The sequence below is a fragment of the Scyliorhinus torazame genome, chromosome 2, assembly GCF_047496885.1.
Source record: "Scyliorhinus torazame isolate Kashiwa2021f chromosome 2, sScyTor2.1, whole genome shotgun sequence".
In the NCBI taxonomy this organism is placed as follows: Eukaryota; Metazoa; Chordata; class Chondrichthyes; order Carcharhiniformes; family Scyliorhinidae; genus Scyliorhinus; species Scyliorhinus torazame.
Genome location: NC_092708.1, coordinates 121,596,699 through 121,621,684, shown reverse-complemented (window position 1 = coordinate 121,621,684; position 24,986 = coordinate 121,596,699). Strand labels below are relative to the sequence as shown.

The 24,986-nt window shown below is 46.2% G+C and overlaps 1 protein-coding gene across 1 annotated transcript in view; it reads right to left on the bottom strand.

The window, feature by feature from the left end:
• The window catches only part of LOC140391556 (mitogen-activated protein kinase kinase kinase 20-like), a 249,041-nt gene that overhangs the window by 28,104 nt on the left and 195,951 nt on the right, over positions 1-24,986 (bottom strand). Inside the window, exon 17 of the mRNA XM_072476180.1 lies at positions 13,065-13,181. Within this exon, the coding sequence (XP_072332281.1) occupies positions 13,065-13,181 (117 nt within the window). The remainder of the gene's footprint in view (positions 1-13,064; positions 13,182-24,986) is intronic.

Below are 24,986 nucleotides of genomic sequence, written 5' to 3'. Positions count from 1 at the left end.
GATATTTCAAAAACAACTGGACAGTTTCTTTGTTAATAAGTAAATCACTCATCAATTTTAAATTAGACACCTGGTAAAGGGTGAACCTCATAAGCATCAGTGACATTGAAGCTTTGAAAATAAAACTGAGAATAGCAATCAAACCAATCTGAAGGACTATAATGGTCTGAAAATTGACACATTGGGGATGTGTGAACGTGGTGTCCAAGTAAAAGATAAGTTCACAAAGTCAAATTCTCCATAGTAGCTAAAGAATGTGAGTTGCTGCTAGGTGCTGAAGTGCTGGAACTGCTAAAAAGAGTGCACCGCACTGACTGTGCACTGAGTACACACAGTGGATCAGTGGAGTCCATTATGCAGGCTTTTCCAGACATTTACCAGGGTTTTGGTGTTTTGCTTTTCACCGGAAACATTCATTTAAAAAATGATGCTCAACCAGTGATACATGCTCCGAGAAGAGTCCCAGCACCATTACGTGACCGTCTAAAAGCTGAATTAGACAAATTTACACATCTTGGTGTTATCAAAAAGATCAACAGATTGGGTCAATTCGATGGTGCATGTAAAAATGTGAAATGATCTTAGGATATGCATCAATCCTAAATATCTAAATGCAAATATGAATTTGATACCCAAGCGAGAGGAGATCACAAGTGAGATGTCTGGTGCGACATATTTCAGCAACCTTGATACTTTGCAAGGATTCTGGCTGCTCAAGTTAGATGAAGAAAGTACCAAGTATTGTGCGTTCAATACTCCGTTTGGTGGATATTGCTTTCTTCGTATGCCCTTTGGTATAATCTCAGCGTCAGAAATTTTCCACAGAGCGATGGAACACATTGTTGAAGGCATTCAGGGTGTTGGAGTATAAGTCGGTGACATCATCATTTGAGGTTCCACCCAAGAGGACCACAATGACAGACTAATAAAGGTATAGCAAAATGTCAGAAAAAATTAGCTACGTCTCAACAAGGCCAAATGACAGTTTGGTGTGAAGGAAATAACGTCCCTAGGAGACAGGTTGTCTGCTCAAGGAATAAAGCCTGATGACATGACGATACAAGCCATTATGACTACGCCTCAACCAACAGACAAAAAGGGAGTACTAAGAATACTAGGCCTAATCAATTTCATTGGTAAATTTATACCAAATCGCTCTGCGAAGACAGCATGTCTTAGGGAAGTCCTGAAAAAAATGAATAACTTCACTTGGACTAACAAACATAACAAGAGTAGATCATATTAAAAACAGCTCTAACAACAACTCCAATTTCAACATTTTTCGATCCAACAAAAAATACAAAGGTTTCAACAGATACATCGAAGGATGGTGTAAGTGCAGTTTTGCTGCAACAGGAAAATGGTAGTGATTGGAAACCAGTAGCATATGCTTCCAGATCAGTGACAGAATCTGAATGTCGTTATGCTCAAATAGAAAAGAATGTTTAGGGCTAGTGAACGTATTAGAGAAATTCTACAGTTATGTGTATGGTGTACGTACTTTCATTGTCGAGACAGATCACAGACCATTGGTTGCCACAGTTAAGACAATTCTTGGTGAGATGTCACCTCGCATTCAACGGATGATGATGAAACTTCAGAGATATGACTTTGAATTGATCTACACACCGGGCAAGCACAATGTAGTAGCGGATGTACTGTCCAAAGCTACAGCAGCACTAGATGACAATTCCATGGAGAGGATGTGCAAGTTCATGTGGATATGATCACAGAAACACTATCAGTGTCAGATGCAAAGTCAAGATTGATTGTTGAAGCAACAGAGAAAGACGAAGTATTGCAAATGGGATGGACTTATTCTATCTTGATGGTAAAGAATATATGCTAATAGAGGACTACTATTCAAACTATCATGGGGTGGCACAGTGATTAGCACTGCTGCCTCACGGCGCTGAGGACCCGGGTTAGATGCCAGCCCCGGGTCACTGCCTGTTTGCACATTCTCCCTGTGTTTGCGTGGGTTTCACCTCCACAACCCAAATATGTGCAGGTTAGGTGGATTGCCCCTTAATTGGAAAGAAAAAGAATTGGGTACTCTAAATTTATTTCAAAAATTACTATTCAAACTATCCAGAAGTAGCACAGTTGTCAAGCTCGTCAGCAAATTGTGTTATTATGCACAGAAAAGCAATGTTTGCACGACATGGCATACATCAGGTAGATATGAGTGATAATGGACCGTGTTTCAACTGTAAAGAATGGAAGGCATTTGCACAGCATTATGACTTCACACATGTAACATCAAGCATTGTACCCGCAATACAATGGCAAAGCAGAAAAAGGTGTGCAGATAGTCAAACAATTACTGAAAAAGCCTATGGACAGTCAAGATGATCCATATCTAGCATTGCTCAGCTATCGAGCATCTCCTTTAAGTTGTGGATTGTTGCCATCAGAACTGTTGCTGAGTCGAAAGCTACAAACATCTCTGCCATGCCATATCAAACAGCAAGTAAATGACAAGATAAGGTTTCAGTTGCAACCTCAAAAGAAGCAGAAGAGGTACTATGACAAGTCAACCAGGGCTCTGAAACCTTTAAAACCCGATGATGTAGTGAGGGTGCAGGATCCTGATGGCTGATCAAAATGTGCAACAGTATTATAGAAAATAGGTCCAAGATCTTACACTAATCACGGAGCAAGGACAGGTTCTACAGAGAAACAGAAACAGAGAAACACTCCTAAATGTTAAACAACCTGTTGCTCAACTGAAGCGGGCGATATCTATGAAAACTTATATTCTTCAAAACCAACACAACCAGAGGACGAATCAAATATCATTGTACAGTCTGAAGTTCTCAATAGTGATGTGGTCATACCAGTTGCATCTACAGAAATGAAAGATTGTCAAACAGATTCATCATATCTACCAAAGTTAAGAAGATCAACAAGGCATAGAAAGAACCCTGAAAGATTGGATCTGTGAATGGACAGTATAACTGTACATGCTATAACAATTTAAAAAAAATCTTTATTGTCACAAGTAGGCTTACATTATCACTGCAATGAAGTTGCTGTGAAAAGCCCCTAGTCGCCACATTCCGGCGCCTGTTTGGGTCTATGGAGGAAGAATTCAGAATGTCGAAATTATCTAACAGTATGTGTTTCGAGACTTGTGGGAGGAAACCGGAGCACCCGGAGGAAACCCACGCATACACGGGGAGAATGTGCAAACTCTGCACAGACAGTGACCCAAGCCAAGAATCGAACCTGGGACCCTGACGCTGTGAAGCAACAGTGCTAACCATATTCTAAAGCGTTTTCCAGCCAATTAAGAAAAAATGTTTTTCATTTGATCAACCAATTCCTTTCCATCCACTATTGCTTCAGTAAATCAATTTGCATAATTTAGTCGTGGTGAAGTCTATTATATATGACTTGCAAATATTTCTTTATTTCTAGGCTTGGTTTGTGCTTTCTTCTCCAAGCTGCTGTACATTGAAGTTCCATATTACCTCTTCACTGAGCTCATTAGCAAATATATAGAAAACAGCTCCCACCTACTTGATGACTCAGTCAACAAATATGCACACATACCAGAAAAGCGCCAGGTTCATTCTAGATTTATGATGGCAAAATGAGCTCAGGCGGTACAGCCCTGTGGTTGACTAATTAGCCTAAATGGGCAGGGTGGGCTGTAGCACAGCTGTTCACAATCCAACAATTCTTGCTGGAACAGGATACTGGATGAGTGGAAATCCAGGCATGTGTTGGCTTGTAATATCAGTTAGCTTTCTGTGGAGGCTCATGCAAGAAGATTTCTCCACACAGACAGTAACCCAAGCCAGGAATTGAACCTGGGACCCTGCCGCAACATGGCGGAGCCACACAACGGGTCAGCGCGGAAGATAGCCCCCCCCCGGACCGCGCGCGCCCGCCGATCGGTAGCCCCCAATTGCGGGCCTGGCCTGGCCGTTGTGCAGGCCCCCCCTGGAGTCTGATCCCCCCGCCCCCCCCTACCAGGACGAGCTCCCGCCAGGTGGAACCAGGTTGGGACCACGCCGGCAGAACTCGGCGGGTCGATCGCGGAGAATTACCACGGGGGCCTCTTTCAACGCTCCCGACCGGCGCTGCGTCGACCGCACACGCGCAGTTGGTGGTGATTCTCCGGTCCGCAGAGTATCGCATCCCGGCGCTGTGGGTCTGAGACCCCATTCTCCGCCCCGGCGCCGAGCACGATTTCGGCGCGGAGGCTCAGAGAATCCCAGCCTAAATGTTTTGGGCCAGAAACATTGTTCAGTAATATTTAACATTTACCCTCTTAGTTTAAACCTTAATTACTCCTGATTGTACAAACCCTGACTTTTCATCAGTCTATTGAGGCACACTTTGCATACATTTACACCATTACAGTAATCTCTGTAACAGTGGAGCATGTCGAGGTGCAGGTATGAATGATAGCAATTCTAATGTTTCTGTATTTATCAGCACAGACACAAAATTCCGGATTTTATGCTATCGAAGTTGGTAGCTTGAGTTGGGATTCAGCAGATCCGTCTTGGTTTCAAGGCCCCGTTACATCCAATTTTCGTACTAGAGAGGGGGGAGCAGGATAGAGTCAGGTTCGCTGAGCCTGGAAGCAGATCATAGGCAGGCATGGGGGTGGGGCAGTGCCAAGGTGGGCTGGTTCGAAGGCCTGCTTTGGTTCTCTATGACCTTTTTCTCAGTTGTTTTAGAAACTGTTAGGCCCCTTAGTTCTCACCCCTCACACACTCTCATCCCCACACATTCCACAGTCCCCCTTCCAAACCACTTCATACCCCCATGACAGCACCATAAACCAATATCCAATATGGGCAGACCTCAGGTGTCACATAGAGATGAAGGGAAAACAAAACCTCTAACAATTTAATTGAGCTCTCACTCATACACATTTGATACAGACTAAAATGCCACTCATGACATCCATTCAAAGATTTTAATTCCCTCAAGCATTCAATCTGTTGTAAAAACAAACTTCTATTCAGTAACTGCATCAAATACAGCAAATCCTTTAGGAGCCTCCTTAGAATATCAATCAAAATGTGAACTCAGCAACCCCTCCGTTAGATAAATGCTTTGTGGTTTTTGAAATTCAGCCAAGCATTCATAATGATCTCAGTTGTAATACAGCCCTTGGGAAATGTAACGCAATTGAAATTGCATGAACAGATGGTGATTTTCTTTCTACAAGGCGCCAGATGCCTCGTCAATCAAAGCAGTCCAGCATTATCATTAACTCCAACTCTTATGGGAGGGTCTCTCTTGTTGGGGCTTCCAGGCACGGGTCTCTCTTATGGGGGGCTTTCATGCAGGGTCCTCTCTTATGGAGAGTGTCTTGGGTGGGGGTCTCTCTTATGGACAAGTCTCTGGTGGGGGTTTCTTATATAGGGAGTTTCTGGTGGGGTATCTCTGGTCGGGGGATGGGTTGCCCTCAGACTGTGGTGTAGGGAGTGACCCAGAAAATCCTGTCGGGGGCAGAATTGCATTTCAGAGGGGGAAAGGGCCCAACCACCAGATCTCACTATTGGGCCGCCCGCTCAGAATGGCAACCCGATAACAGGATTTTTGATGGAATCCCTTGCAATCCCGACCAAGCATAGATTTGCATGGCAATGGGTAGTGAATTGCCTCGGATTTGCTCTCCCAGCGCTGGGAGCACAAATCAGAGGTGATTAATCTCTGGCAAGAGAGCATAGTCTCCCAAATGGAGGTTTCCGGCCAGTGAAAATGGGGTTTGTTTGAATGCAGCACTAATTTCAAATGGCCTTGCTAAGTTTGAGTTTTCTGACCATGTGATTCACAACATTCCTCCTTCCTTCACCAGCAAAAATGGGATCTACTGGAAATGGGGGAGGGACTTCTGCTTCCAGGTCCAACCTTACATTATTAAACGTCTCCAGAGTTGACCGGGCTCTGCAAAAATCCAGCCCAAGAAGTTAATAATAATAATATTATAATAATTGCTTATTGTCACAAGTAGGCTTCAATTAAGTTACTGTGAAAAGCCCCTAGTCGCCACATTCCGGCGCCTGTTCAGGGAGGCCGGCACGGGAATTGAACCCACACTGCTGGCATTGTTTTGCTTTGCAAGCCAGCTATTTAGCCCACTGTGCTAAACCAGCCTCTGGTTTAGGTTTGCCTTTTTACTCAGTAAGAACAACAATGAGCCAATGATGTTCTCACCAAATATCATTTTCAGAATGGAACAATTCCTCACATTACAAAATTTGCATAACAGTGATCCCGGTTTGATAGAAATGTTCAAAATTATGACAGGATGATACACTTTAGATCAAAATATACTATTTCTCACAGTTGAGGGGTCAAGGATAGTTGGCTGTGCATATAGGATTAAAACTAAGGGACAGGATATTCCGTTCGCTGACACCGGAATCGGGAAACACATGACAGCCGGAAATCGAGGCCGGTGCAGGGCGCCCGACAGAATGCCATGCTCCGCTGCCTCGACAGCGGTGTGAATACATTCAGCGTCGCATTTACAGTAAATGCCATTTACCCATCATTAACGAGCCCGTCCCAGTATTCTCTGGGATTCCCATGATGCTCCGCCTTTGCCAGGAGGAATTACGGATGGCGAGGTTCACTTGTGGTTTTAAAAATCGGGAAACAGGCACCGTGGCCGCTGAGGGAGCGACTGGAGGTAGGACATGTTCCCAGAGGTGCGACCGTGGGCTGCCAGTCCTGCCGCTGGCAAGGCTGGCTGAGGGCAGGGGGGATATGTGCCAGGGCTGGGGGGAGTAGCGGGGGTAACCAGGGGATCGGCCGTGGGATTGGGAACTCCTCCCGGGACCAGGGTGTCCAGTCACAGACCGCCATTGCCGCAGTCTGCAAGGCAATGGCATTCTGACCACAGAGGCCCCGCCCCCCCTCCACCTCCAGCCCCTTCCTCCACCCCACCACCACTCCTCCACCCCCGGCCACCCACAGCTGGACACCACCCACTGGTGAAGCATCACGCGGCACACCAAGGGCAATGCCCATGGTAGCCCATACAGGACGGTAGCGGATGGGGCCATGGAGCGTACTACTGGCATGGGTAGCGCCAGCCACCGGTACACCTGCCAGCAGGGATGGTTGTCAGGGCCAGAGGCCTCCGCCAGTACAGGCACTGATGGGGTCAGGGGTGCAGTTCCAGGGGGAACGGCTGGGGTGGGGGAGACAAGCGGGAGCTGGAGCTGCAGTGAAAACCGGGGTCACCGTGTAGCCCGTTGGACCTGGTTTGGGCACGGGGATACGCACCATGCTAACATGCCTGCCTTTCACACCCTGCAGACAATGGATTTCGGAATCCAACCAGGTATGGTTGCCATCTGCCTGGCCATTGCAGCCGTGCGGGGTGCACTGAAGCTTTACGAACAGGAGCTGCTGGGGGAGGATCCTGCAGCAGCGGAGCTTGTCTCAGAGGAACAGGAGACAGCTGGTGAGGATGGCGAGCCGGCCACCCAACAGGCCAAGGAGATGGTGGGAAGGAGGCGCCGCATAATGTTTTAAAGTTTATTTTAAATAAATTAATTTATGGGATGTGGACCTCACTGGTTGGCCAGCATTTATTGCCCATCCCTAGTTGCCCATCAGAAGATGGTGGTGAGTTGCCTTCTTGAACCGCTGCAGTCCTTCAGGTGTAGTTGCACCCACTGTGCTGTTAGGGAGGGAGTTCCAGGATATTGCCCCAGCGACAGTGAAGGAATGAAAATATATTTCCAAGTCAGGGTGGTGAGTGACTTGGAGGGGAAGCTCCAGGTGGTGGGGTTCCCTAGTATCTGCTGCTCCAGATGGTAGTGGTTGTGGATTTCGAAGGTGTTGTCAAAGGAACCGTTACTGCAGTGCATCTTGTAGATGGTACACACGGCTGCCACTGTTCGTCGGTGGTGGAGGGTTTGAATGTTTGTGGAAGGGGAGCAATCAAATGGGCTGCTTTGTCCTGGATGGTATCAAGCTTCCTGAGTGTTGTTGGAGCTGCACTCATCCAGGCAAGTGGAGAGTATTCCATTACACTCCTGACTTGTGCCTTGTAGATGGTGGACAGGCTTTGGGGGGTCAGGAGGTGAGTTACTGGCCGTAGGATTCCTAGCCTTTGACCTTCCCTGGTAGACACAGTATTAATATGGCTAGTCCAGTTCAGTTTCCGATCAATGGTAACCCCCAGAGTGCTAATTGTGGGGGATTCACGATGGTAATGCCATTGAATGGGGGCGATAGTTAGATCCTCTCTTGCAGGAGATGGTCATTGCCTGGCACTCGTGTGGTACATTGTAACTTGCCACTTGTCAGCCCAAGCCTGGATAGTGTCCAGCTCTTGTTGCAATTGGACACGGACTGCTTCATTATCTGAGGAGTCGCGAATGGTGCTGAACATTGTGAAGTCATCCACAAACATCCCCACTTCTGACCTCATGATGGAAGGGAGGTCATTGATGAAGCAGCTGAAGATGGTTGGGCCTAGGACACTACCCTGAGGAGCTCTGCAGTGATGCCCTGGAGTTGAGATGATTGACCTTCAACCACCACAACCATCTTCCTTTGTGCCAGGTATGACTCCAACCAGCGGAGAGTCTCCGATTCCCATCAACTCCAGTTTAGTTAGGGCTCCTTGATGCCATACTCTGTCAAATGTTGCCTTGATGCCAAGGGCAGTCACTGTCACCTCATCTCTGGCATTCAGCTCTTTTGTCCATGTTTGAACCAAAGCTGTAATGAGGTCAGGAGCTGAGTGACCCTGGCGGAACTCAAACTGAGCGTCTGTGAGCAGGTCCCTGCTGAGTAAGTGCCACTTGATAGCAGTGTTGAGACTCCTTCCATCACTTTGCTGATGGGGAGTAGACTGATAGGGCGGTGATTGGCTGGGTTGCATTTGTCCTGTTTCCTGTGTACAGGACACACCTGGGCAGTTTTCCACATTGTCGGGTAGATGCCAGTGTTGCAGCTGCATTGGAGCAGCTTGGCTAAGGGTGCGGAAAGGTCTGGAGTACAAGTCTTCAGTACAATTGCCGGAATATTGTCAGGATCCAAATCCTTTGCAGTATCCAGTGCTTTCAGCCCTTTCTTGATATCACGTAGAGTGAATTGTATTGGCTGAAGACTGACATCTGTGATGCTGGGGACCTCTGGAGGAGACAGAGATGGATCATCCACTCGGCACTTCTTGCCTCAGCCTTGACTTTTGCACATACGTGCTGGGCTACTCCATCATTGAGGCTGGGGATATTTGTGGAGCCTCCTCCTCCAGCGAGTTGTTTAATTTTCCACCACTATTCAAGACTGGATGTGGCAGGACTACAGAGCTTAGATCTGATGCGTTTGTTGTGGAATCGCTTAGTTCTGTCTATTACTTGCTGCTTATGCTGTTTGGTACACAAGTAGTCCTGTGTTGCAGCTTCACCAGGTTGACACCTGGTATGCCTGATGTTGCTCGTGGCATGCACTCCTGCACTCTTCATTTATCCAGGGTTCATGTGTACCAGCAGCGCTTGCCATTCGAGGATTTGATGGACTGGGCATGCTGTCGAAAACTCCGGCTGAGTAGGGGGACCATATGGTCTATCTGCCACAGCTGGAACCGCGACAGGGGTTATCCGCTGCAATCACTGCGGATGACGCCTACAGGCCGATGTCGCGACCATGGCGTGATCGAGCGGTGCATCGGTGTCCTGAGGAAGCGGTTCAGGTGCCTGGATCGCTCTGGAGGTGCACTCCAGTATAGGCCTAGGAGGGTCTGCCACATCGTGGTGGCCTGCTGGTGTCCTGCACAACATTGTGCAGCAGAGGGGCGACATGCTGGAGGAGGGGGATAAATGGCAGACCTTGTCCAACGAGGAGGATGCGGGGGAAAGCCAAGATGGGCAGTGCATGGGGCCTGTGCAAGCACAGGGTGCTGCACAATGTGTGCGGCAGGGTCGGCACGCATGGGATGCTCTAATCGCCTCCGGGTTTGTCAACTAAGAGGCCTGACTGACAGCAACATGAACATTCCATTCCAGCCCTACAATCCCCCACCCCCAGCCAACCACCCCCTCCCATGGCCACTCTCCCTGCACCAACATCCGCCCCCCCCCCCTCCCCCAATCCCCCTGCACTTGCAACCCCCTCCATATTGCTACCTGCCTCACTACAGGGTGCAGGCCCTGGATTGGCAGTAACCCGGGTCTGGTACATGGGATGGAGAATGATGACGACCCGCTCTGCAAAGAGCTCTGGTGCTCTGCATCGCTCAACAACATCTGACCCCTGCCCACGACAGACTTTCCACCGTCGACCTGGGTGACCCCTGCGTGCAAGATGGCCATTCCATCACACAGTTCCATCGAATCTTGGGGTGGTGGAGGTGGGGATTGGGTGCAGGGGGGCCGGTGGTTGGGGTGGAGAGGGATGGGGCCGGGTACCAGGGCGGTGAGCGGTGGCTGATCTGGGGCCCTGGCCCATGCCCATCTCCAACGGCTGCACATTCCCATCCCCTCGAATGCCCCCTCTGCAGCCAGCCCATCCCTCATACCAATCTGACAGAGCACCAAGGCAGGTTTTTAAAAGTAAATTTTTTGTATCCAATTACTTTTTTTTTCCCAATTAGAGGCAATATAGTGTGGCCAATCCACCTATCCTGCACATCTTTGGATTGTGTGGGTGAAACCCACACAAACATGGGGAGAATGTGCAAACTCCACACGGGCAGTGATGCGAGCCCGGGATCGAACCTGGGTCCTCAATGCTGTAGGCAGCAGTGCTAACCACTGTGCCACGTTATGCCCGACCGAGGCAGATTGAAATGTTTGTGAACAGGTGAACATGTTTCTACAGGTTTGTGCCCTAGCCCCTAACGCTATCCTGTGTGGTGCACCAGTTCCAACTTAACAACGGGGCCTAACTTTCTGGTCTTACAGACCCTAATGCTATGTCTTGGTGGATCCCCAGGCGCTACATCAGGTGTGGGGGCGGCCCTTTGCGATTCCCGCCCTGTGACTTGGGTCACCTATGGCAGCCACCCTCAGGAGTGACTAGGCGTGGATGGGCCTGGCAAGCTCTCAGGTGTCCGAGGTGGCATTATGCCACCCTGTTCTGCCCGCTGCCCATCAGATGCGCCAGGGACAGGAGGGGAGGGGTAGAGTGGGTGTCTGAGGCTCTGCGGTGTTCTAACACCTTCCCTGTGGGGGTCACCGGCACAGGCCCCATAACATCCTCCTCTCTCAGGGTGCCCAATGGCCCCAGGGCTACTCCTTGGGACAGTGGTGCAGCTGGAATAAGCTCTGGGGGCTCCCCTGCTACCAGGCGCTGCCAGTCCTGGAGGCCTGCACTCGTCTCGACCGAGGTCTCAATGTGCACCGCCATGGAGCACAAGGAAAAGGCCACCTCACTCAATGACTGTGCCACAACTCTCTGTGACTGGCTCAGGTCAGCCGGCGGCCGGGCAATGCCGTCGACGCCTCCAGCCAAGATCCGTTGTGACTGGGCCAAGCTCTGGAGCGCTGCTGCAATGTCCAGGTGGCTCTGGTACATGGCTGCCTGTGACAGGGCAGCCCTGTCCTGTGTCTCAGCCACCGCCTGCACACAGTGCCCGAGGCCTTGGACATCCTAACCCATGGCCGATAAGTTTGTTCCCAAGACCACCACCATGGACGCCACATGTGCGATTTTGGCCTGGGTAGCACGCATGGCCGGCACTGCCTCCTGCCCCTGCAGGAGGTTGGACTCCTTCAACTGCACCCGCAGGCGCTGGATGGTTGCTGACAACCTACCATGTAGTCCCCGACTCTGTGACTGCATCTCAAGCATCAATGGCACTGCCCTTTCCAGAAGCCCAATACCCATCTGAACGGCAGCTCGTCCCTGGGGTCAGGCCGCCCTCTGACTGCCCGCCTCCTCAGGGGTTCCTATCTCCACCTGATGTACCGCTGCATGTGTGCCGTCCTCGGATTGGTGCGGGCTAGCGTTTGGGGGCTTGCATCGCTGCCCAGTGCTGCCTCGTCGCTCAACGTGTCCTGGGGTTGTGGCCGGGGACAAGGAACACCAGAAGGGCCCGCCTCATCGCCAGGTGATCCTGTGAGACACAAGACATGATGCATGTAGCCCCAGCAGTGGCAATGCTCCCGCAGGCGCTGGCAGGATGGCAGAGATGCCCCCAATTGGCTGGCATCTCTTTAACACAGGACTGCCTCTGAAGTTTCGTGTTAAAGCAATTAAATCGCTGCAGGGCATCTACAAGAATTGTGGGTGTGCTCCCACCCCCAGCTTTTTGTCCAGGGCAGCATGTTAAATCTAGCCTCATGTCAATTGTCAAAAATTAGTTTGATAGTTGAAGAAGAGGGATATGGAAACAAGTAGCCACATGAATTTAAGATTGCCGCTGTCATGGAGATAATTGCCGACATAAACAGGTAGAGCCAATGTTGTAATTCTATGCTATTTCCACCATGATAGAATTATGGTGCATTAGAAAGTCTTGATTTACATCTCAACATACTTCATCGCCAATTAATTATCTGCAGCTCAATGTGTTTTGTAGACAGTTAAGGCAAATAAATTAGATTTATTTTATCTGTTCTTTGTGCTTATTGAGGACTAAATTTTACTAGAACATCAAGGGTCTTGTCTGCCGTCCTTCACGGGACCTTCTACATTCTCTGGAACAGGCATAGGAGACCTGGGATTAAAGTTCTAGAAAGGGCTTTCACCCACAAACCTCTGACTCAGAGACTGGATTGCTACCACTGAGACAATCAGACTCACTAAATTATACAAGCATATTTTGTGTAGCACAGTTAAGCAGATGAATCATTGCTCTGATACACTAACACTTAGGAGCTGACATAACAAAAAGGAATAAATACAAGCTGTGTATTATTTCATTTTTATCTCTAGTAATAAGTTACAATTCTGCCATCAAGCTGAGCACATAATAATATGGAGAACGTGAGTCGAACTAAATTGCAGAAAAGTCGAATTCATGTAAACTCGACTCCATCTTAATGCACAAAAATGCAAAAACACATTGACTTTGAATGTTCAACATGAAATGAATTTACACAAAAAGTGTGCCCAAACAGCTTTACCTTGGTCATTTTAATTACATCTGTATCCTGCCGATTAGCATTGAAAGTTACATCCTTGATGTAGGTCAATGCCACTTCGTCACCATCCAGTTCCACATACATTTTCCATTTAGAATCCTGACAAGAACAGAAACAAGTTGTAACAGGGTATGTGTGAGTATGTCATCTCATCAAAGAAAAGCTTTACATCTATTTTACTGTCAGATTTTGACATATATAAATGCCAACTGTATTTCCTTTCAAAAGCCCAATGACAAGCAACATTAGATCTGAAACCAGGTAACAGATCTTGGTCAGAAGAGGGTTGGCCTGGCATGCAATTCAAAAACATCACTCGTCATACTTGAATATGCAAACACTGCCAAAGTGAAACAATTATTTTTGTTTACCATTAAGGTGACCTCCCAAGTATTTAAGATTTCAAAGCTCTTTTTGATTTAACCAAATTTAACACCGTTATATTTTACAAACAGAAATTTAGTTAGGGACATATTGTTCATTTTTTCTCATGAGGAAGTGGTGCAATGGTTACACAGAAGTACATGCATTAATTATTACAATCTCTTCCCCATGAGCATGGGAAAAGATGATTTCCCAAGACTTTAAAGTTCAAATTAAATCTTTTTTTATACAGTTGCGGATGCATAAGGAGCAATGCTTGAAATTATTCAGGAATTTTTTATTATAATTAATTTTGTACCAGTAGAAATCTACAAAATGTTATTCACCAGGGGAAAGGTGATTCAACAGCACAGCCTAGAGGCTGCTATAGACATACAAGTATCCTTGTGTTTAAAAAAATGTCGACTCAAGGGAGCTCATTACAGAGCAATATATAAATTGAGTTGTTACATTAATAAACATTCCAATGATTGCAAAAATATTCCTAATATACTAAATTGCCAAACAAGCATTATGTTTGCTCAAATACATGCAGAAACTTTTAAAATACCTAAACCCAGCAATATTAACAATATAGTTTTTCTATCTAAACTGTAGAACAGTCTAATAGATCGGTGATTTGATTTCCCCATAGAAACAAGTAAAGAGAAACAGTGATTTAGAAACACAACATTTAATTCTATTTTAGAAATCAATCTTTTTCCAGATGTCACAAAACTGAAATAAATATATTTCAGTGTCATTCAAAAACATATTTAAATATTTGGATGGACTGCAGTAGCTGACACATTAACTTAAAATGGATTACCTTGCTCTGCAGACTGCTGGCTTACTGCTAAGGTTTGCCTCTACTGAGGCCTTTAATCTTCTATTACAATCTCACCAAATGATTGTTTTTCACAAATTAACACAGTCACTGAATCGTGGTGGTTATTTGGCAGTGAGAGTGTTGTATCCAGGTTCAATCCTAATGGTACCAGATACACACCGTCCAGTAGGGGACAGTGGAAACAATCAGGAGTAGGCTAATTTTCTTTCCTCCTGAAATCAAGGGGCACAGGGTTATTTGTGGCGCCGCCTTGATGCCACTTGGGGATCAGCAAATCTGCTCAGACCAGGGACCAAAACTTGACTCCCTGATCTCCAAGTTTGAGTATCATATCGAGTAATGCACTTACTCACTAAGATGACCAATTAACATATTTTTGATACATACTTTATTTTCCTTACAATGGCTATGTAACCAGGCAGTAATACCTATTATTTCAGAGGCTGACACAAGCACGAATGGGTAAAGGGTTTCACCCAGTGCTGTAAGATTCCATGATTTGTATCTTTCTCAATTATTTCAATAAAGGGTAGCATGCTGCCACAATAGTTAGCACTGCTGGCTCACAGTGTCAGGGACCCAGGTTTAATTCCAGCTTTGGGTAACTGTGTGGAGTTTGCACGTTCTCCCGTGTCTGCATGGGTTTTTTCCAAGTGCTCCAGTTCCTTCCCACAGTCCAAAGATGTGCAAGTTAGGTGGATTGGCCATGCTAAAATTGCCCCTAAGTGTCCAAAGATGTGCATGTTAGATGGGGCTACCGGGATAGGGCGGGGAGTGGAGCCTAGGTAGGGTGCTCTTTCAGAGGGTCTGTGCAGACTCGAAGGGCCGAATGGCCTCCTTCGGCACTGTAGGGATTCTATGGGCAAGTATAAACCATTATAGAGATTTAACAGCTGCCACGGTCTCCCATTTGGGAAAATCTTCCCCATATCTAGATTATCAGTTTTATTAAAAACCATGCAAAATTATTTTTTAATTTCTGCACAAACATTTCTAATTTTAATGTGAAATTAAGAAAAAGTTTGCCTTCCCTACAAATCTAAAAAGGTGCTCTAATATTTTTGCTAGAAACGAGCCAGAATTAATTTTCACCCATGTGCCCTGACACATTCCCAACATGAGCCCACATTGAGATATTTTCACTGTGTTAGCATGCTTAAGTTGCAAATGCATTTGCGGACAGAAGGGGCACAAATCTTTCCCTTTCAATGCTTATTCATGATGTACATAGGAATTGCATTATCTGTAAGGGAGGCATGACAAGGTGACAAGTCCTTTGTTAGCCCCAGATGACTTCTGTTTGTTCGCTGTTGGTAGCACTGTGTGCATTGTATAAGTGGAACTCTTGATTCCCTTCCCCCTCCCCAGAAAAGTTCAAATCTGTCTGATGACTTTCATCATTGGTGGGAATAGGCAATCCCCACAGCAGCAGACTGAAGAGGAGTAGATTTTACATTGAATAAAATTTAAAAACAACTACATGAAAGGTATGCCAGCTCATAACAGAAACCTTTGTGCATCCATTTCTCTCAGTCAACCGTTTAAAACTCATTAGAACCAAAATGCATACACTTCACTAACTGTAAAATCTGATACATAAATCACATCTTTCTGAGTGTTTTTGTGGCATGTAAACAGTGCTTCCAATTTATTAGTGGAAACAACGTTCACTGGCTAACTACACCACCAAAATTGTAACAATGCACTGGATTGTATGCCACACAAGCAACACCTACATGAATGCCCCTTTTATTCTCTTTTCTTTATCTTCCAGTGCATGATATGATTTTCTGCATTTTATATCAGTCCCATTTGCTAAGACTTTCCTTCCAACTATATTTATATGCCTGCAGTTCTAAAACATGGCCTCTTATAGATTTGTGAAATTGTTACTTTGTGGAGAACAAAATGACACCAGTCTGTTAAAGAAGTGAAAAGAGGATCTGCCTGTACTCACATGACACCCTACATAGTTAATTGCTAATGTCAATCAAAAAAAAGACTTGCATTCATATAGTTTTTTTCCATGACCACTGGATGTCTCAATATAGTCGACAGCCAATGAAATACTTTTGAAATGTGGTCACTATTGTAATGTAGGAATCACAGCAACTAATTGGTGCATCGCAACCTTCCCCAAACAATATATTAACCAGAACATCTGTTTTTTCTGATGTTGATTTCGGGACAAATTATTGGCCTGGCAACGGGGATGACTACCCCCTCTTCTCTGAAATAGCGCATGGCATCTTTCACATCCACCTGGGTAGACGGATGGAGCATTGACTTCATGCCCGATCTGAAAAATGGCAGCTTAAACTGTGCAGCAGACCCTTGGTACTGCATTGGAGTATCGGCCTAGATTTATTTTGTGCTCAAGACCTGGAGCGGGATTTGAACCAGGAACCCTATGATTCAGAGGCCGGAATTGCTACCAATTGAGTCAGGGCTGACATGAGCATGGCCTACCATATGGGAAAGCACGGAGATGGGATACCTTCAGGACACCAGCTGATGAACAACTTACTAACGCCATTAACGTTTCGACTCTTCTGACTCTTCATCAGAACTAGAATTTCTCCCTCTATTTTGGTATGAGGGGTCAGACTCAAAATGTTAACTATGTTTTCTCTCCCGACAGATACTGCCAGACCTGGGTTTTTCCAGCTTTCTCTATTCTTGTTTCAGATTCCATTGTTGCTCAAAATCTGCTATGCGGTTAAATTCTTCCCTTCTTCAGGGAGAACAATCATTCAAGCAGCCTGTAAGCTCTTTTGTCACTGAGCTCACAGCCAAATCCTTCCAGAGAAATATGGAAATAAAAGAACAGGAGTAGGATATTCAGACCCTTGAGTTCCCACCACCAAATTAGATAATGGGCGATATGTATCTAAATTCTATTTACCTGTTCTTCTTTTATATCCTTCAACAATCGTAGCCAACTAAAATCTGTCAATCTCAAGTCTTGAACATTTCTACTGACAACACAGTCCAGTTTTTCACCGCTCTGTGTGCGAAAGAGTGCTTGCTGATTTCACCCTAATGACTGGGCTAAGATTTTCCCTCTTGTTCTGGACTTCTCAAGATGAAACAGTTTCTTAGGATCTACCCTGTAAATTTCTTAATCATGTTAAATATCGTGATCAGATCATCCCTCAACTTCCTAAACTCAGTCGAATACAACTTACATTCATACAACTTCTCCTCATAATTAAGTGTAATTCCAGCGAATCTGTGCTGTACCCCCACCAAAACCACTATATCTTTCCTGAGATTATCCACGGTGACTTTTATTTACTTTATGCCAATCAATCATGAAGCAAAAGTCCAGGAACAGGTATCTCTTGCCCAATTCTTAATATAGGGGAGGAAAAGATGTGCAGGGTAAATAAAACAACATCAGTTGTCTCCACTTTATGGGTAAATTATTTGCATATACCAAACATTGCTCACACCATTTCCACATGCAAAGATTATTGTACAAAAATGCTGCCATATGGAAATATATTGTGATGCTTTGAATGTAGCAAAGTTTTGTGCATGTATCTAAACTGAGGGGTGCTTGAAACTGCTCACAGTTACCAATTAAACTTTTTAATAAAGATTTTCACTTAGCATGCTAAAGGATTGATGAAAGTTCTGAAATAAAACTTCAGAAACTGTCAGTATTAACTGACAGTATATGACAAACATCTAAGCCCCACAACATTTCTACTCTGCATCATTATCTTGGTCGGCAGATCAGCAAATGTCACTGGTTGGTTTTAAGTGGAAATGAGGCCCGAGATCAGATAAGTATCTGTTAATCTGTGTTACTCTATTCTGTTTACAATGTCATTGCCTACTGTTCCAACATCCCTTGGGACAATTGTAAATATAAAAAAGAATCTACAGGAAGCTGCTCACATAGAACTACACAAGTGGACCTCACTAGCATGGAGGGGTTACTACTAGGTCTTGAACAGAGGATTTTTTTTTAATCGCCTCAGGAGAAACAATGTCCCATAATGATGTACAGAACTATTACTGCACTAATGAAGAATCATACATAATTCAGCACCTTTCACTTGGCACCACTGTGATATACTCATTAGCACAGACACACAGTGGAAATCAGATGGTGTCCATGCAATTGCAGGCATTATTTGCCGTGCAGCTGCTTTCATGACATTGCCAGTATATAAAAACATGACGCCAGTTTGTTTTATTTAGTGCTAAACCTTCTAGTTTGTAAAAACAAGCCTGACACCAACCTGACATGAGCAAGTGAAAATAATTAGCTCTCATTTTCTCAGCCTCCTATTTCCTCCTCCCTGCTGCGTTCTCTTCCCACTAAACCACCACATGTCATTGGAAATAGGAGGCAATTAGTGGGCTCATTTCAGACCCACACTGCAGCAAAAAGAAAGTATTTATGATGGCACAATGAACAGCTGAAAGATTAAATAACATTTGCCTTTTGAAAAGAAAATGACTTCTGACTAAATGGGGCATTTTTGATTATATTCAACGATCCTCAGCGCAACAGTTTTAAATGGGGCTGCCTATGTGATATAGGATCCTTAAAGAACACAAAATGAGTCACTTACAGCTAAAAGCATGAAAATAAAATGCAACTTGAGGTAGTAATTTGGTGTTTCGCTGTACATTGAAGTGTAGAAACGCACAGAAAAAAGGTGTTTTAAAAACTTAAACTAACATTTACAAAGCCATTGAAGAAATATTCTAACTGCTAAGATTACAATGAAATCTAGAGTTAAGATATCTCCCATGCAGTCAAAAGGAGAACATGCTACCCTTTTAACTATGATTTCTGTTGTATTAGCAACAGTTTTAGAACAGTGCTTGCTGACTCGGAAAATCTCAAAGAATTATGAAAGATCATCCATTAAACAAACCAAAACTCTTACGCTCTCACAACAATCCACCTGTCTGAACATTTGTGATCATATTTTTTGATGGCAGATGAAGATTTCAAGGACAGTTTGAATTTATTCCCAAATTACCAGGAATTGACGGGACAAGGTATTTCTAACCTGCACAATTTTAAAATGCCACTCAAATAGGACACAAGAACAGCAGTTAGGAGAACAGTAAAATGCCATATTGGAGAAAGATACTTCTTGGAGACTGGATTTGGAATACTTTTAGAAAATGTAGAGGGAGCTCTGCACGGCATCAAACCTGGAGTAGATTCTAATCTCGTAGTTTAATATGTGAAAATGCTTAATTGCCCAATGCTAAGTAGCTTTTGAGTTGATTTGATTTATTATTGTCACATGTATTAGTATACAGTGAAAAGTAATGTTTCTTGCATGCTGTACAAATAATGCATACCGTACATAGGGAAGGAAGGAGAGACTGCAGAATATAATGTTACAGTTATAGCAAGGTGTAGAGAAAAGTTCAACTTAATACGAGGTAGGTCCATTCAAAAGTTTGATGGCAGTAGGAAAGAAGCTGTTCTTCAATCGGTTGGTACGTGAGCTCAAACTTTCGTATCTTTTTCCTGACGGAAGAAGGTGGAAGAGAGTATGTCCAGGGTGCGTGGGGTCCTTAATCATGCTGGCTGCCTTTCTGTGGCAGCGGGAATTATAGATAGAGTCAATGGATGGGAGGCTGGTTTGCATGATGGACTGGGCTACATTCACGACCTTTTGTAGTTTCCTGCAGTCTTGGGCAGAGCAGGTTCCATACCAAGCTGTGATACAACCAGAAAGAATGCTTTCTATGGTGCATCTGTAGAAGTTGGTGAGGGTCGTAGCTGACATGCCACATTTCCTTAGTCTTCTGAGAAAGTAGAGTCGTTGGTGGGCTTTCTTAACTTTAGTGTCGGCATAGGGCGACCAGGGCAGGCTGTTGGTGATCTGTACACCTAAAAACTTGAAGCTCTCGACCCTTTATACGTCGTTTCCATTGATGTAGACAGGGGCATGTTCTCCACTACGCTTCCTGAAGTCGATGACAATCTCCTTCATTTTGTTGACATTGAGGGAGAGATTATTGTCGTTGCACCAGTTCACCAGATTCTTTGTCTCATTCCTGTCCTCTGTCTCATCATTGTTTGAAATCCGACCCACTACGGTGGTGTCGTCAGCAAATTTTAAAATCGAGTTGGAGGGGAATTTGGCCACACAGTCATAGGTGTATAAGGAGTATAGTAGGGGGCTGAGGGGCACCGGTGTTGAGGATAATCGTGGAGGAGGTGTTGTTGCCTATCTTTACTGATTGTGGCCCGTGGGTTAGAAAGTTCAAGATCCAGTCGCAGAGGGAGGAGCCGAGGCCAAGGCCACAGAGTTTGGAGATGAGTTTCGTAGGAATGATGGTGTTGAAGGCTGAGCTGTAGTCAATAAATAGGAGTCTGACATAGGTGTCTTTGTTATCTAGGTGTTCCAGGGTAGAGTGCATGGCCATGGAGATGGCGTCTGCTGTGGACCTGTTGCAGCGGTAGGCGGACTGTAGTGGATCAAGGCAGTCCGGGAGGCTGGAGTTGATTTGTGCCATGACTACCCTTTCGAAGCACTTCATGATGATCAATGTCAGAGCCACTGGACGATAGTCATTAAGGCACGCTGCTTGACTTGTTTTTGGTACAGGGATGATGGTCGTCTTCTTGAAGCAGATAGGGACCTCAGATTATTGTCAAGAGAGGTTGAAGATGTCTGCGAATACCTCCGCCGGTTGATCCGCGCAAGACCTGAGTGCCCATCCGGATACCCCATCCGGGCCAGTGGCTTTCCGTGGGTTGACCTTCGAGAAGGCTGCTCTGACATCTGCAGTGATGATCTCAGATACAAGTTCATCCGTAGCTTCTGGGGTGGAGGGCTTGCTCTCGCTGACCTCTTGCTCAAAGAGGGCATAGAATGCGTTGAGCTCATCAGGGAGGGGTGCGTTGGAGCCGATGATTTTACATGCCTTCATCTTGTAGCCAGTTATGTCTTGCAGACCTTGCCATAGACGGCGGGGATCCGTGTGGCTAGCCTGGGACTCAAGCTTGGTTCGGTACTGTCTTTTGGCATCTTTGATGGATTTCTTTAGATCATATCTGGCTTTCTTGTAGAGGTGAGGGTCGCCTGACTTGAATGCCTCAGACCTAGACTTCAGCAAGCGGTGGATATCCCTGTTCATCCAGGGTTTCTGGTTGGGAAACACTCGGATTTGCTTCTTTGGCACCGTCTTCTACACACTTACTAATGAAGTCAGTTACTGTAGTGGCATACTCGTTCAGGCTGGTCGCAGAGTTTTAAATACTGAGCAGTCCACTGACTGACAGTCCCGTAGGAGATCATCCGATTCCTCAGACCAACAATACACAACTTTTTTTTCAATCTGTATAAAATGCACAAACTCTAGTAAAACAACATTTATAAAACCGGGGGTATATTTTAAAGTTTGAGTTCTCCTATCAAATAGCATAAATGAGACTTAAAAAATATGCAACAGGTTTTCTTCATAATATCATCTGCGTGAAGCATCAAATACGTCCTTCGGCAGCTGTGAAACCTCCAACAAACCACTGAGCTCAAAACCTCTACCAAACCACAGACCGTGCATACGTCATCAAATCACAGAACTAGCAACCAAATCACAGAATGCTCGGTAGCCACTTCCAAATCATAGAACTAACAACCTCTGCCAAATGACAGAACTAACACCTTCCAACAAACCACAGAAATAGCAGCATCTTTCACAAAACTACAGATCATTCAACCTCTGAAATATAGATCATACAATGTCCACCATCAAACTACACAACAAACTATCACCTCTATGAAATTATAGAACTCATAGGGTGCGATTTTCCCAAAAGGGAACAATGTCCCTGAGAGAGCGTTTAGCAGCATGTTTCCTGGCACTCACAGTGCCGGGAAACACATGGCTATTTAACGCAACTCGCTTTGAATAAGGGGCCTAAACTGGGAATGCGCAGCCGAGGCCGCACATAGCCCTGTGTTTTACAATGGGGAACGGTGGGCAACCCCAGCCAAATCGCCGTGTAATAAAAATGACAGCTCAGCATGTCGGCAGCGCCAACCTGGTACCCTGGCAGTGCCCCTGCCAGCTGCCAATGTCACTTTGGCTAACACCAGGTCGCACTGCCAGGGTAGCAGGCTGGCAGTGCCAGGGTACTCAGGTGGCACCAGCAGTGCTAGGGCACCACCCTGCCCAAAGGGCATGCAGCTGGGCATCTCTGAGCCCCTGGGAGACCCCCAAGTTTTTTTTTCAAAAAAATATACTTTATTCATAAAATTTATCATAAGCATTACAGAAACATTTCAAATTGTCTTGACTGTACATTTCCGGCAGAGTTACACATTGCCATGACTTTCTTCCATTCAATTTTGATATTATTATACACATATCACTCTTTACATTACAATTCCTTCTTAAATATTTACATTGTCGTGTTTGTTTTATACATTGGCGTGTTGGTGGCCCAGACCGAGGGGGGTTTACACTGTTACCCGCCCCTCGGTGTACATTACACAGTGGTCTTTCCCCATTGCGCCTTGGCGGCAGCTGCCCCAAGCTTGAGTGCGTCCCTCAGCACGTAGTCCTGGACCTTGGAATGTGCCAGTCTGCAACACTCGGTCGAGGACAATTCTTTGCACTGGAAGATCAGCAAGTTTCGGGCAGACCAAAGAGCGTCTTTCACCGAGTTGATGACCTTCCAGCAGCAGTTGATATTTGTCTTGGTGTGTGCCCCTGGAAACAGTCCGTAGAGCACAGAGTCCTGTGTCACAGATCTGTTCAGGATAAACCTTGGCAAATACCACTGCATCTCTCTCCAGACCTTCTTTGCAAAGGCACATTCCACAAGGAGATGTGTGACCGTCTCATTTCCCCCACAGCCACTCCGAGGGCAGCGTGCATTGGCGCAGAGCCTTCGGGTGTGCATGAAGAATCTGACAGGGAGGGCCCTTCTCACCACTAGCCAAGCTAGGTCTTGGTGCTTGTTTGAAAGTTCTGGTGATGAGGCGTTCTGCCAGATGACTCTGGCAGTCTGCTCAGGGAACCATCCAACGTCCTCCACGGTCTCCTTTTCCCTGAGGGCCTCGAGGACATTACGTGCTGACCACTGCTTCATTGCCTTGTGGTCAAAGGTGTTTTTCTTCAAAAACGTTTCCACGAAGGACAGGTGGTACGGTACGGTCCAACTACTTGGAGCGTTCCGCGGCAATGAGGCCAGGCCCATTCCTTGGTAACACCGGGGACAGGTAGAACCTCAGTATGTAGTGACACTTGGTGTTTGCATACTGGGGGTCCACGCACAGCTTGATGCAGCTGGACACAAAGGTGGCCAACAGGATGAGGGAGGCGTTGGGTACGTTCCGCCCTCCCTTCTCCAGAGGTTTGTACATGGTGTCCCTTCGGACACGATCCATCTTGGATCTCCAGATGAATTTGAAGATGGCTCGGGTGACTGCTGCGGCGTAGGGTCGGGTTATGGGCCAGACCTTCGCCACGTGCAGTAGCACCGAGAGTACCTCACACCTGATGACCAGGGTTTTGCCCGCAATGGAGAGGGAGCGTTGCTCCCACCAGCCCAGTTTCTGCCTTGCCTTTGCTATGCGCTCCTCCCAGGTTTTGGTGCACGCCCCAGCAGCTCCGAACCATATCCCCAGCACCTTCAGGTAATCTGACCTGACAGTGAAGGGGACAAAGGACCGGTCGGCCCAGTTCCCAAAGAACATGGCCTCGCTCTTGCCGCGGTTTACCTTGGCTCCCGAGGCCAGTTCAAACTGGGCGCAGATGGTCAAGAGCCTGCGTACAGACGCAGGATCCGAGCAGAAGACGGCAACGTCGTCTATGTACAGGGAGGCCTTGACTTGCGTGCCTCCACTGCCTGGGATCGTCACTCCTCTTATACCCGGATCCTTCCTGATGGACTCGGCAAAAGGACTCAGCACACAAAAAGGGCAGAGGAGAGAGGGCAGCCCTGCCTGACTCCGGATTTGATCTGGAACTTTTCTGATTCCCACCCATTGATTGAGACTGCGCTATAGATGTTTGTGTAGAGCAGTTTGATCCAATTGCGAATTCCCTCCCCAAACCCCATTTTGGAGAGCACATCCATCATGTAGGTGTGCGATATTCTGTCAAAGCCTTCTCCTGGGCAAGGCTGATGAGGCAAGTGTCCACCCTCCTGTCCTGCACGTAGGCGATCGTATCCCTGAGAAGCTCGAGGCTATCAGAGATCTTCCTGCCGGGTACAGCACAGGTCTGGTCAGGGTGGATCACCGACTCCAGAGCAGACCTGACCCGATTGGCGATGACCTTGGCTAGAATTTTGTAATCCACATTCCACAAATGCTGTTCCATCTGGTCCCCCAGTACCAAACGGCGCTTACCCGAGGTCCCTGAGATGAAGGGATTGAATCCCAAAGCCTCAGGTACCTCGGGAATCTCCACATTAGACTAAGGCTTATTGCCTCACTCTAATATGCGGATTTGCTAAAAGGTGATCCCACCCATTGTGGTGGGATGCCCCTTGCAATGTCTCACGAGATTGCGTTGAATCACGCGAGGCATTACGAGCCGGGCAGATTCCGGGTACGGGGTCTCCCGGCTTTCACCGCCGCTCTGCACAAAGTAGCCGGAGGATCGTCCCCATAAATCTATCAAACCACTGAATTCCGAGCATGTTTCGCCAAATTATGGAATAACAACCTCATTTACCAAACCACATA